The 12,067-nt window shown below is 37.8% G+C and overlaps 1 protein-coding gene across 3 annotated transcripts in view; it reads right to left on the bottom strand.

Moving 5' to 3' along the window:
• Positions 1-12,067, bottom strand: part of LOC111149090 (ATPase phospholipid transporting 8A1) — a 233,220-nt gene that overhangs the window by 166,126 nt on the left and 55,027 nt on the right. For all 3 annotated transcript variants that reach the window (XM_022506004.1, XM_022506005.1, XM_022506006.1), the window contains exon 6: positions 6,625-6,665. In XM_022506004.1, the coding sequence (XP_022361712.1) occupies positions 6,625-6,665 (41 nt within the window). The remainder of the gene's footprint in view (positions 1-6,624; positions 6,666-12,067) is intronic.

Below are 12,067 nucleotides of genomic sequence, written 5' to 3'. Positions count from 1 at the left end.
GTTACTGGCAAACAAGAACCACATGTTTACATAAAATAGCATAAAGTTATTTAGGAGTGAGGCCAAGGATGGGGCAGTCCTTTAAGTTATGAACAACTGTATTTTTGTTTAATCAACTAGATGACTTCTCTTAATAAATTCATCCATTTCATCCACTTAATCGACATCTCAACTTCTCATAGTCTCTCTCTATGACATAAAAATAAAAAGGAGGAACTTACCTGGTGTTATTTTTACCCTATTTAAGGAAATCTCAATGCAACCAGAAAAACCAACTTTCATACATATGATTATTACTCCTCATGATAACCTTACGAAATAGGTGTTAGTTATAATTTACAATTTAGGGAGGAAGAAATGAATCTTAGCTTCTGATTTGCCTAAGATCACAGTGACAGGAAGAGCTTACCCTCAAACCTCTATCTGACTGTCTACAAAGCCTGATTGTGCATAAGTAAATATAGTAAATGATACTGTATTTTATTTTTTTTAGATTATTTATTTATTTGACAGACAAGTAGGCAGAGAGGCAGGCAGAGAAAGAGAGTAGGAGGTAGGCTTCCCACTGAGCAGAAAGCCTGATGCAGGGCTCAATCCCAGGACCCTGAGATCATGACCTGAGCAGAAGGCAGAGGCTTAACCCACTGAACCACCCAGGCGCCCTTGTATTTTAAATTAAAAAACAAAACAAAACAAAAACAAAAAAACAAAAACAAAATAGCCTAATCTTTTCCTGGTTTTGCTACCTGGTAGCATTTTTGTGAGCACGGCCTAAAGACAAAGATGCAATAAGGCCAGAAACTTTTTAGAAGTGATTCAAGAGATAGGCTTGTCCCAGAGCTTTTAGCAAACAATATGACTCCAACTAAGGAAGGACTTGACCAAGTTACACTGATAGCCACTGGCATTGTATCATGGAAGTGCTCTCTCTCTTAGTAGCGAAATAAACCTGCAAATAAGTTTCAAGACTTAATCCAAAGAAGAAAAGCCTTTTTTGTTGTTGTTGTTAAAGCCTTTTTTTTTTTTGTTCTTTCCTTTCTTTTCCCTGGACCCCAAAATAACACTTTATTGGGGGGAAGGACAGAACTGTGTCCTCAGTGGACATCAAAATAAAACAACTGTTTCAGAGGCAGCCCACTGTGGTCTGCTCTACATACCTGGGGGAAGAACGCTGGGGAAGGTTGGAGGGGGTCTTCTAGTCTATGGTTCATATGTTGGTTATTCGGGTAGGGAAGCTCGGATTCCAAAGAGATTTTATTTATTTATTTATTTATTTATTTATTAAAGATTTTATTTATTTATTTGACAGAGAGAGATCACAAGCAGGCAGAGGCAGGCAGAGAGAGAGGGGGAAGCAGGCTCCCTGCTGAGCAGAGAGCCCGACCTAGGGCTCGATCCCAGGACCCTGGGATTATGACCTGCCTGGAAAGCAGAGGCTTTAACCCACTGAGACACCCAGGTGCCCCTCCAAAGAGATTTTAGCTGCAATGATTTGAAATTGACAAATTTCCAGGGACCCTGGAGTCACACATCCCCTCTCTCAAAACAGGGCAAATTGGGAAATTAAAAAACCACCACCACCACCAAACTGGACTTTAACGCATTGGGACAGTCCCCTGACAACACCTGGGATCAAGAAGTGTCAGGCCACTGGAGCGTTTAGAGACTGCTGCCCAGGCAACCACTTACACGTTCTTTAATCTCCTCTTGTGTGTTCATGTTTGTTCTCTAATCAGACTAGATGCTTCATAAAATTGGGATATTTGTCTACATTATAGTGGAAGAGTTTACTGGTTAGATGTAAAAAAAAATCCCAAATTGATCCTGCTGTTTTCCTAACATCTTTATTCATTCTCAAGACAAAAGCAAGGCTTGTAGTCATTAAGCTGAAGACAAAAACAAACCATTAGCACCTTATAAGGTTTAATGTCAGAACTCAGTGGCCTGGCAAAGGCTTACTGAGAGCTGAAGTAGTTCTTGCAGGAGTATAAGGAGAGCTGGGAACTTACTTGCTCCTCGCTTATGATACCTAGGTTTTAGATCACTTCTCGAACATATCCAAGTCCCTCTCTTTCTTTTTTTTTTTTTTTTTTAAGATTTTTATTCATTTATTTGACACAGAGAGAGAGAGATCACAAGTAGGCAGAGAGGCAGGCAGAGGGAGAGGGGGAAACAGGCTCCCCACTGAGCAGAGAGCCCAACGTGGGGCTAGATCCCAGGACCCTGAGACCATGACCTGAGCCAAAGGCAGAGGCTTAACCTATTGAGCCACCCAGGTGCCCCAGTCCCTCTCTTTCTTTTTTCTGTTCTGAGCTCCTAATGTGGGTGGCATTCACCTCTTCCCACCTGGTTTGTGCAGAAGAGTAACAGACAGAAGGGAAATTGAGATGGCAAAAATTCCTTGACCACATCTTCTCAGTGGAGAAATGACACAACAAAGCAGTGTTAGTCCCCCAAATACTGAATTAAGGAGATATTTAGGGTTTCAGGCTACTTGCCTGGAGCTTTCTCGAATCACCACATGAGCACCTGTAACTGAGGATTATGTAAAAGGATAAACTTCTCAAATGGAATAGACTGACTTAAAATCTTTGTCCAGTTGTAGGCCCCAGCACATTTATTCTTACTAAGGAATTTTTGGTGATGTAAATTCTTAATCTGAAGAAATACATTTCAGGGTGCAAACTTCATGCACTAAAGCAGAGTTTGAAACTTGCATACAGCCCACCACTCCGTGCCAGGACAATGTGTGGATTCCTCCCAAATTCTCCATCTGCACCTGTCTCCAAAGCCTGGGAATGGTCTCAGCAGCATCTGACCTTGAAGAGCTGGCCCTGGTGGTAAGAGCAAGGAAGACAGTAGCTGACCTGTCAAGCTTGGAGACGCAGTGTCTTACATGGGGCTTTGTAATTGTGATACCTTCTTGGAAAAGCAGACACTGGCAATTTAACCTTATACAACAGAGGGAAGGCTTCGGGGCAAAACCGGAGGGATAAACCATTCATGTTTGAGAGCTGAAGTAGGCCCATCTGTGAATGGCTGGATGTACCCTGTGCAAATCTGAAGGTCCTCTGAGGACCATTAAAACGCGCCAGAGTAGCCACACATGAGAAAAACAAAGAAAGCAAGTCCTGAACTAAAGCCCATTTGCACTATGGTTTATCGTATTACTTTGGCATGAGGATCAGACTCTTGGTTTTGGTTTATTGATTTTATTTTTAATGGCAGAAAATACGACATAAGCTTAAAGAAAAGACTTGCCCCACAATCTGGCTAACCCCACAAGCAAGTCTGCTTTCACGTCTGTCCACTTAGTGTCCAGGAAACCATTTGTAAGTAGTTGATGTCTTAGTATACATGGCTCTGTTCTTTTCACCTATGATTATATTTTATGACACAGGAACCTTCATATGTCTTGCTAGCTGCTGGTAGTTCACTGCCTGGCAGAGATACTCAATGCATATTTATTGAATGAACGGTATAAAATTTTTCCCTGATGCCACAGTATTTGAAATTATAGCTTTAATGTGTCATCAAATATGCCAGAATGTAGAATGTCATCCTTTAAAAAATGCTTTCCCTATTGTTGGATATCCACATAGGCTAACTTTTCATTATTGCAAATAATGTTACAGTAGACATTCTTGTACATGTACAGGTTTTCCCCCTTACATTATGACTATCTTCTTGGGATAAATTCCCAGAATCCCGTGTTTATGGTTCTCAGGATGATGACCTAAACTGCTAATTCACATTAGTATGTGAATGAAATAGTTCATAAAGCAAAAATCCTCAAGTAAAGAATAAATATAGCCAATGAGACATCAATCTTGTTTAAATTTGCCACTTTCACTACTAGGTGGAATATTATACTGTCTGGCTGCTTATTATAGATCTTCTTGCTTACTGCCAACTTTTATTTATGTATATGACATTTTTTTATTTATGTATATGACTGTATATGACAGCAGTTTCAGTCTTTTGTTATACTTGGTACAACTATTTTCCATATGGTACCTACTTATTAGTGGTAGTTTTTATTGTGTATTTGTTCTAAATTTTATATGATCAAATTCCAGAGACCGTGAGATCTTCCTCTTCTCCAAATATTTATTAAAGTTTTTATTCTGTTTGTAGGTTTTTCAAAAACAATGTTTTAACATTTAACTTAAGCCAGTTGGAATTTATTTTAGCATGGGATGTGAGTTAGATATAAACTGTGTTATTTCCTGAGACTACAAATCTGTGATCCCAACATCATTTATTAAATAATTCTTTTATCAAGGATTTTCTCTCCTTTATCACATATTAAATGGGTTTTACTTCAGAGCATCCTAGTCCCTTTTCTCTATTTTTGGAGAAAATATTTTTTCATTCTATTTTTACTCTGTTCACCCATGCCTATTTTTGTAATAGATCCACACAATTTTAATAACTTTTGCTCTTCATTTTATTCATCCCTGCACACAGTTCATTTTTCCAAAATAGTCTATTTTCTCAACTGTTTATTTTTGAAATTAAGATAAATAATTTAGTCAACTCTTGAGGAAAAAATAATAATTTCCCTGGGATTATATCACTACTTTGGAACAATTGATATTTTTAGTTTGCTGGGAGTAGGGCATATTTGCCCACTTATGTGAATCTTAAACACCCAAAGTTTTGACGTTTTCTTTACAAAGGTCATGTACGTATTTTAAATTTATTTCTAAGCATCACCATGCGATGAGGAATGAGATCTCTCACTTGTATTTTTCTAACTTGATATTGCCTGCAAAGAATGCTATTAATTTTTTAATATTTAACTTGAATTCATCATTGAACCAACTTTTATTATTCTACTTAATTAAGTATCTAATTCCAATTGCTAAGTAATATGAGCTCATTTTGGTTGGGTGACTTTTGGTAGCACTTTAAATTTTTTTCCTCTGCCTCTCAAAGTGGGATGCCCAGGTAAGGTGTGGCATTGATCTTCAAGACCACTGAGAATACTAGCATTATGGGTAATCATGGACTGGTAATAATTTTTGTCTATGAAAAGTTGGAAGAGTTACAGTAATCCGCTCGGTCTTGAAATAATGGAAAAAAAAAGACATTAGAAAAATCAGATGTTCTAACAAGAGAGAAATAGAGAGAGAGAATGAACGAGTAGTGAGGAAGGGCAAAGGCAGAGGGAGAAGCAGACTCCCCGCTGAGCAGAGAGCTGGATACAGGGCTCGACCCCAGGACCCGGGGATCATGACCTGAGCCAAAGGCAGATGCTTAACTGATTGAGCCCCCCAGGCACTCCCTAACAAATTAATTTAAGAGTGAAGTTTTGGATGCTTATCTCCTAACTTTATGACTGCTTATTTTCTGAACAAGCACTCTGGGTAGATGGTAAGACACTGTTACATCAGTTTTTTAGGATATGTGTTTATGCTATTTACCCAAACAATCCTAGTCAATGAAATACATTTATAATACAATTCACCATACTTGATTATATCCTACCAGTCTTCTAAAATGTTTAAATCCACAAGTGCCGAAGAAGAGCATAAAGGAAATCTCTTTTGAGACAGTTTTTGGAGCTTTTTCATTTTTTACCTTGCTTCTCTGAGAGGAGACTATCGCAGAAATAGGGAAAGCACAATCAAGGTATTTTCCTCCTTGTTACTTTTATGTCAAAGATCAGAGAGAGAGAGAGTCGTAAGTTTCCAAACATACAGAAAGGGAGATGTCAATCTCTATTTTGGCCATTGATTTAAAATCAATAAAAACACAATTAACTGAGAGGGAATCCTATTCCTGCAGGGATACAAGGTAACTATGAACATCATAAGGCAGTATTAAAGGCATAGCCTTTAACCTGCTAGGAAATACTGGAGGGCAAGTATGCTGTCTGTATCACACCTCCACTGTGCTGTGCCCAGCAATCTCAGAAAACAAAATCCCTCAGGGAGAGTGGACTTGCCTCCAAAAGTCTCACCAAGTTACAAATATTCGCTTGTGAATGACCAGAGCAAATGGTCTTCCAGGACTTAAGGAGAACTAGTAACAGTGGCTTACCTTTTGAAAATGAGGTCTGAAAAGCACCTAGATAATAACACTTATAAAATTATGACTCAGCTCACTAACCATGGCACACATCCTGTGAGCATATTAACCTCTTGATATTATGAAACCGATTTCCAGCTCATTAGAAAATGATGTTTACTTAGTAAGCTTTTTTTAAAAAAAGGAATTATAAAGGTGTAGCCATAATACATGAATTTGAAATCAAATTTGCAAATGAAATTTCAGAACTCTGATTTTTTTTTTTAACTTGGACAGCAGATGATTAAAGCAAAAAGTTTCAACACAAAAAAATTCATGGTTAAATGAAATCTATGAAAACGTACTCAAAATTATCCTATGAAAAACAGAGAGTTCCAAATATTACTTTTTAAGTCTTTCTAGTAAATTGCAGAATTACTAAATGGAAGTGACTAATTGGAAGTCTCCATGTATGTTTACAATATAAATTACTAAAGAGCTTTCATATTAGAATCCTTGACATTTGTTTATATTATATACAAAAATCCCATCTATTAGAGTACACATCTATGCAATTCTTCTAGAACAAAATAAAAAATCAATGCATACCTTTTCCCAGTGCACAATTTCCCAAGCACCATTTCTCAAAACTGGAAAGAGAAAAGGTGACATTTTTAACAACATTTTTACTACTTCCCAAAAGCCTGCCTCTGAGGAAATGATCATTTTAAATGGATAGCCTCAAAAAAATTAACTAGCAGCAATTTTTACAGGTTTAAAAATTATTTATGACAGCAAAGATGTATAAAATTATACAAAGAATTAGAAAAACCAATGCACATTTTAGATCCCACAATGGAACTTCACTAATAGAGGGTAATCTCATTGGTGCTACCAGGGCTTTCTTCAGTACATAGAATTACAGGCCACAGCTGGAGGAGAGAGCCACAAAAATGATGTGAAAAGGGAGTGACAAGCTTAAAAACTATTTCAGAAGTCGTAACAGTAGCAATTTTTTTTAAAGGATTTACAAGCACAAGAGAAATAGATTTCAAATTGGTTAGCAAGAATTTAACACATAAACAGATAAGGAATCTCCATCTTTTTCTTTAGAATAATGTAAAATTACAGAAGTTTCCATATTTGGTTTATGGAGAAGAAATGAAAGAAGAGAATACTATTAAATTAGGATAGAGGGGTCTTTTATTAGTGTTTTATTACTGTGTCACAGCAGTCAAATTTTTCAGTATACCTTTCTTCCTTCCCTACTAGGTGTCTGTGGCACAATATTAACTATACCAATAGACACTAAAAGATAAAATTAAAAAAAAAAAAACCCACAAGGTAGAAAGCACAGCACTTAGTACTTAAGAAAAGGAATAAGTCAAGGTTGGTCCACAAATTATCCTGATGTAAATTTCCTGAAGACAAAGCTAGGAGTTGCTCTGTTTAATACTACATCCCCTGGAAACATCACGGTCCCTGGCACAAAGTAGTACGGAAAGTACTACTTTGTACACAAAGTAGTAGTACAGTAAATATTTGCAGGATGAAAAATTTATAGGTATAAAACATTAGATTCAGTTTCTTTTGATATTAGAAAAGTTGAAGCTTGAGCCCTCTGAAGTAAATCATGATGATAATTATCTCCAAATGTTAAATAGCAAATCTAACATTAATGACATACCCACCGGTCTTGTGGTCAGTATTATAAATTACTTTAATGTAAATGCAATCTCTTTGTGTTTCAAACTTTGTGAGCACAGGGCTCTGTCTTATTCATCTTCTCACAGAAACTCAGTATCAAAACTCCTAGCACAGAAGACACTCCAATGCTCATTAACCAAATTAATAAGTGCAACAAGGAATATCCTACAGTGTGTTTTGGTGAATAAATTTCATTAAGTTAAAAAACAATAATAATTCCAAGTTGAAGTGCTAACACTAAAATATTTCCAATACAGTATCTATACCTATAACTTTTACTTTAAAGTTTACAATTTTTACAGTATCATACAGTTATGGGTCAAGGATTGGAACCACAGACATCTAAAAGTGACCAATATATTCTAATATACAAAACTCAAATCCCTACAGCATTTACCAGACTGATCCCAGGAATAAACCTGCTCCTTGATGTTGTTCCCTGAACATGAGAAGGTCAGGGCATGAGAAAAAGAGTAAAATAGCCTTGGGGTTTAGATGTCGCCTGCCGCTGCTTAGCAGTGGCTTCCTCAAAATTAGTTGTGTTAAAGAACAAAGAATAAATGAAAGCACTCTGCCCTTTAATGGCTTACCCCAGTAGCTACAGTATAGTCAGTACTCAACAAAGACAGCTAGCCAAATGCTGCTCTGTTCGACCCTAACCAAGATGCACGGACACTGTCAATAATGGTGCTAAACTTTGCAGCATTTTATTTTTATGTTTTAGGAAAATCTAATTAGTTTATTTTTGGGTAATTTTTATTTTTTTATTATTTATTTATTTAATTTCCCTATTTGTCCTCTTATTTTTTTATTTTTTAAAGATTTTACTTATTTATTTGACAGAGATCACAAGTAGGCAGAGAGGCAGGCAGAGAGAGAGGGGGAAGAAGGCTCCCTGCTTGAGCAGAGAGCCTGATGCGGGGCTCGATCCCAGGACCCTGGGATCATGACCCAAGCCAAAGGCAGAGGCTTTAACCCACTTAGCCACCCAGGTGCCCCTGCCCTTTTATTTTTATTTTATTTTTTCAGGGTTCTAAGATTCATTGTTTATGCACCACAACCAGTGCTCCATGCAATATGTGCCCTCCTTAGTACCCACCACCAGGCTCACCCCACCCCCCACCTCCCTCCAGTCTAAAACCTTCAGTTTGTTTCTCAGAGCCCATAGTCTTTCATGCTTTGTCTCCTCCTCCGATTTCCCCCAATTCACTTTTCCTTTCCTTCTAATGTTGTCCATGTTATTCCTTTTGCTCCATAAGTAAGCAAAACTATATGAAAATTGACTCTCTCTGCTTGACTTATTTCACTCAGCATAATCTCTTCCAATCCCATCCATGTTGATACAAAAGTTGGGTATTCATCCTTTCTGATGGAGGTGTAATACTCCATAGTGTATATCGACCACATCTTCCTTATCCATTCGTCCGTTGAAGGGCATCTTGGCTCTTTTCCACAGTTTGGTGATTGTGGCCGTTGCTGCTATGAACATTGGGATAGAGATGGCCCTTCTTTTCACTACATCTGTATCTTTGGGGTAAATACCCAATAGGACCTTGCAGCACTATAAATTAGAAAAATTTAAACAGTAGGTAGAGCCCTTCACTGCCATTTATTTTTTTCTGATTCTATCTCATATTAGTACATCGCCCCCCCCAAATGAAATACTTAAGTTTTTGAAAACTCAGTTGTCCAATATTTCTACAACTGAGATGTGGCATGAAAACAAAGACATCAGCTTATCTGGAAAGCTCAGAAGGTCCGTCAATTCCCACCTGTGCCTGGACCAGAGGGGTGGCTGCCTCTTTCCAGGGGGCTCACCATTCTATCACTGCGTTCATGGCTTCCTGTGGCTTCATTCCCAGTCTGCTTCCCTTATTTAGGGCAACTGTCTAGCTCACGCTTAAGAGGTTTTCTTTTGTTGACTGAGGTATAACAAAATGTACAGTTCTTAAGTCTTGAAAACTGTAAACACTTGTGAATCCACCACTCACAATGAGATATAAAACTCCGGAAAGACCCCTTATGCTCCTTTAAAATCCATCCCTCCATCTTCAGAGGCAAATATAAATTAGTCACCATAGATTAGTCTTGCATTTCATATACATTGACTCATACAATATGCATCTGAGATTCTGTTTGTATGTAAGTGATGAATCACTAAATTCTACATCTGAGACTAATATACTGAATGTTAACTGGAATTTAAATAAAAATTTGAGGGAAAAAAAATACATGTATTTCTCAAAGTGAAAAAAAAAAAAAGACTTGACTTTTCCCAATTACATTAACATGGTGCTATAGTAGATAGATTTCTAGACTCTGTATTTATTTTACTGATCAATTTGCATATCTTCACATCAATATACCCCATTTTGATTATTCTAACTTTATGGTAAGTTTTGAAACTAGGTAAGTCGTCCACTTTGTTCTTTTTATTTTTATTTATTTTTTTATTTTTTTAAGATTTTATTGATTCATGTGACAGAGAGAGATCACAAGTAGGCAGAGAGGCAGAGGGAGGAAGCAGGCTCCCCGCGAAGCAGAGAGCCTGACGTGGTGTTCGATCCCAAGACCCCGGATCATGACCTGAGCTGAAGGCAGATGATTTAACCCACTGAGCCACCCAGGTGCCCCTCACTTTGTTCTTTTTAAATACTGTTTTGGCTACTCTAAGTTCTTTGCATTTCCATATAGATTTTAGAGTCAAATCATTAATTTTGGGGATTTGAGGATTCCTGGGATTTTGATTTTGAGTGAGTCTTTCAACTCAGGGACAAACTGTATCACTGCATTTATTTTCATCTCCATTAACTTCTCTCAGATACGTTTTGCAGTTCACAGTGTATAGGTCTTTCATTACCTTTACTTATTGATATTTGGTAAACTTTTCTTATACTGTAAATAGTATTTTTACTCCATTCTGTACTGGCCATTGGTAATATACAGAAATGAATTAAACTTTCATACAATGACCCTGTCATCTTATAAATTTGTTGAATTCATGTATTAGTTTGGGTAGGGTTTTCTTGTTTTCATAGCAATATACTTTCTAAGAAACAACTTCCTTTCGCTAACGATGCTGTATTGAGATCTGGGGTGGCTTTATTATGGTCATACGCCTCACTGTTCATCTCTTTGCTTTTTAAACTCTTCTGCAAAAAAAAATTTTTTTTTTAAATCAGGAAAAATTTTTTAAAGATTTTATTTATTTGTGAGAGAGAGTGCACACAGGAGCAGGGGGAGGGACAGAGAGAGAGAGAGAGAAGCAGACTCCTCACTGAGCAGGGAGCCCTACGTTGGGCTCAATCCCAGGACCCTGGGACCATAACCTGAGCCAAAGGCAGACGGTTAATGGACTGAGCCACCCAGGCGCCCCAGAAAATCAGGAATAATTTTTACTACTAAAAATTTCCTGTTGATTTCCTGCCCTAAGCATCTCACATTCTGCCAAATTGTATCTCCTCCACCACCACCACCATCACCAACACTCCTACTTCAAGCAACCATTGTGTCCCAGCTGGCTTGACCATTAGTTTCCCACATTTACTCTTGATCTTTTTCAAGTTGAGTTTCTACAGTATAGCTCCAGTGACTCCACATAATGATTTTACATATAATGTACAACTATGGATTATAATGTATCAGTCCACACATCCTTACATATATTCCTATACAAGGTTAGGTCACTCCTTGATCAAAACTCTTCAAATGTCTCCTCCTGGCTCATGAAGTAAGTCAAAGCACCTAGAAGACCTTTGATTAGCAGCTTCTGCTATTACCTTCTGCCTCTCCCCCTAAATCCTACCCACACCTCTGTGTGAAAGCAACATGCTCTTTCCTGTCTCAAAACTGCATGTTTCCATCACTGGTACACTCTTTCCTTCCATCCTCATCTAAGTAACTCCTACCTAAACCCTAGATCTTCAGCTTTCAGGTTACACATTGTGAGGCCCACTCCTTTCCCACTACCCTCAAGTCTAAATAAGCTTATTGCACTTTTTCCTTCAGAGCACCTGAGGTAGTTTTACTATATACTATACAGTCTGGGGCAGGAGATAGCCCTTACATAAAGGGCTATGTAAGGGCTATCTCCTGCCCCAGACTGTAAGATCTCTGACAATGGGAACATTCTCTATTCTATTCACTGCTCAACTCCCAGTGTAACAACACAGTGATGCAAAGGTGCTCAGTGAGTCCTTGCTGGATGGAAAACTGGATCCACTGGTGTGTTTGGGAGATCATACGAAACCACAAGAATAGTTACACAGACTTACTAAAGATATAACTCTGCCTCCCAGTAGGTCCTATGTTAAGAATACATGCAACACAGTGTTTTTTTTTTTTT

The sequence above is a fragment of the Enhydra lutris genome, unplaced genomic scaffold (assembly GCF_002288905.1).
Source record: "Enhydra lutris kenyoni isolate GAN:26980312 unplaced genomic scaffold, ASM228890v2 scaffoldscaffold21, whole genome shotgun sequence".
Lineage (NCBI taxonomy): Eukaryota > Metazoa > Chordata > Mammalia > Carnivora > Mustelidae > Enhydra > Enhydra lutris.
The sequence above is the reverse complement of the archived record's forward strand: the minus strand, read 5'-3'. Positions and strand labels throughout refer to the sequence as shown.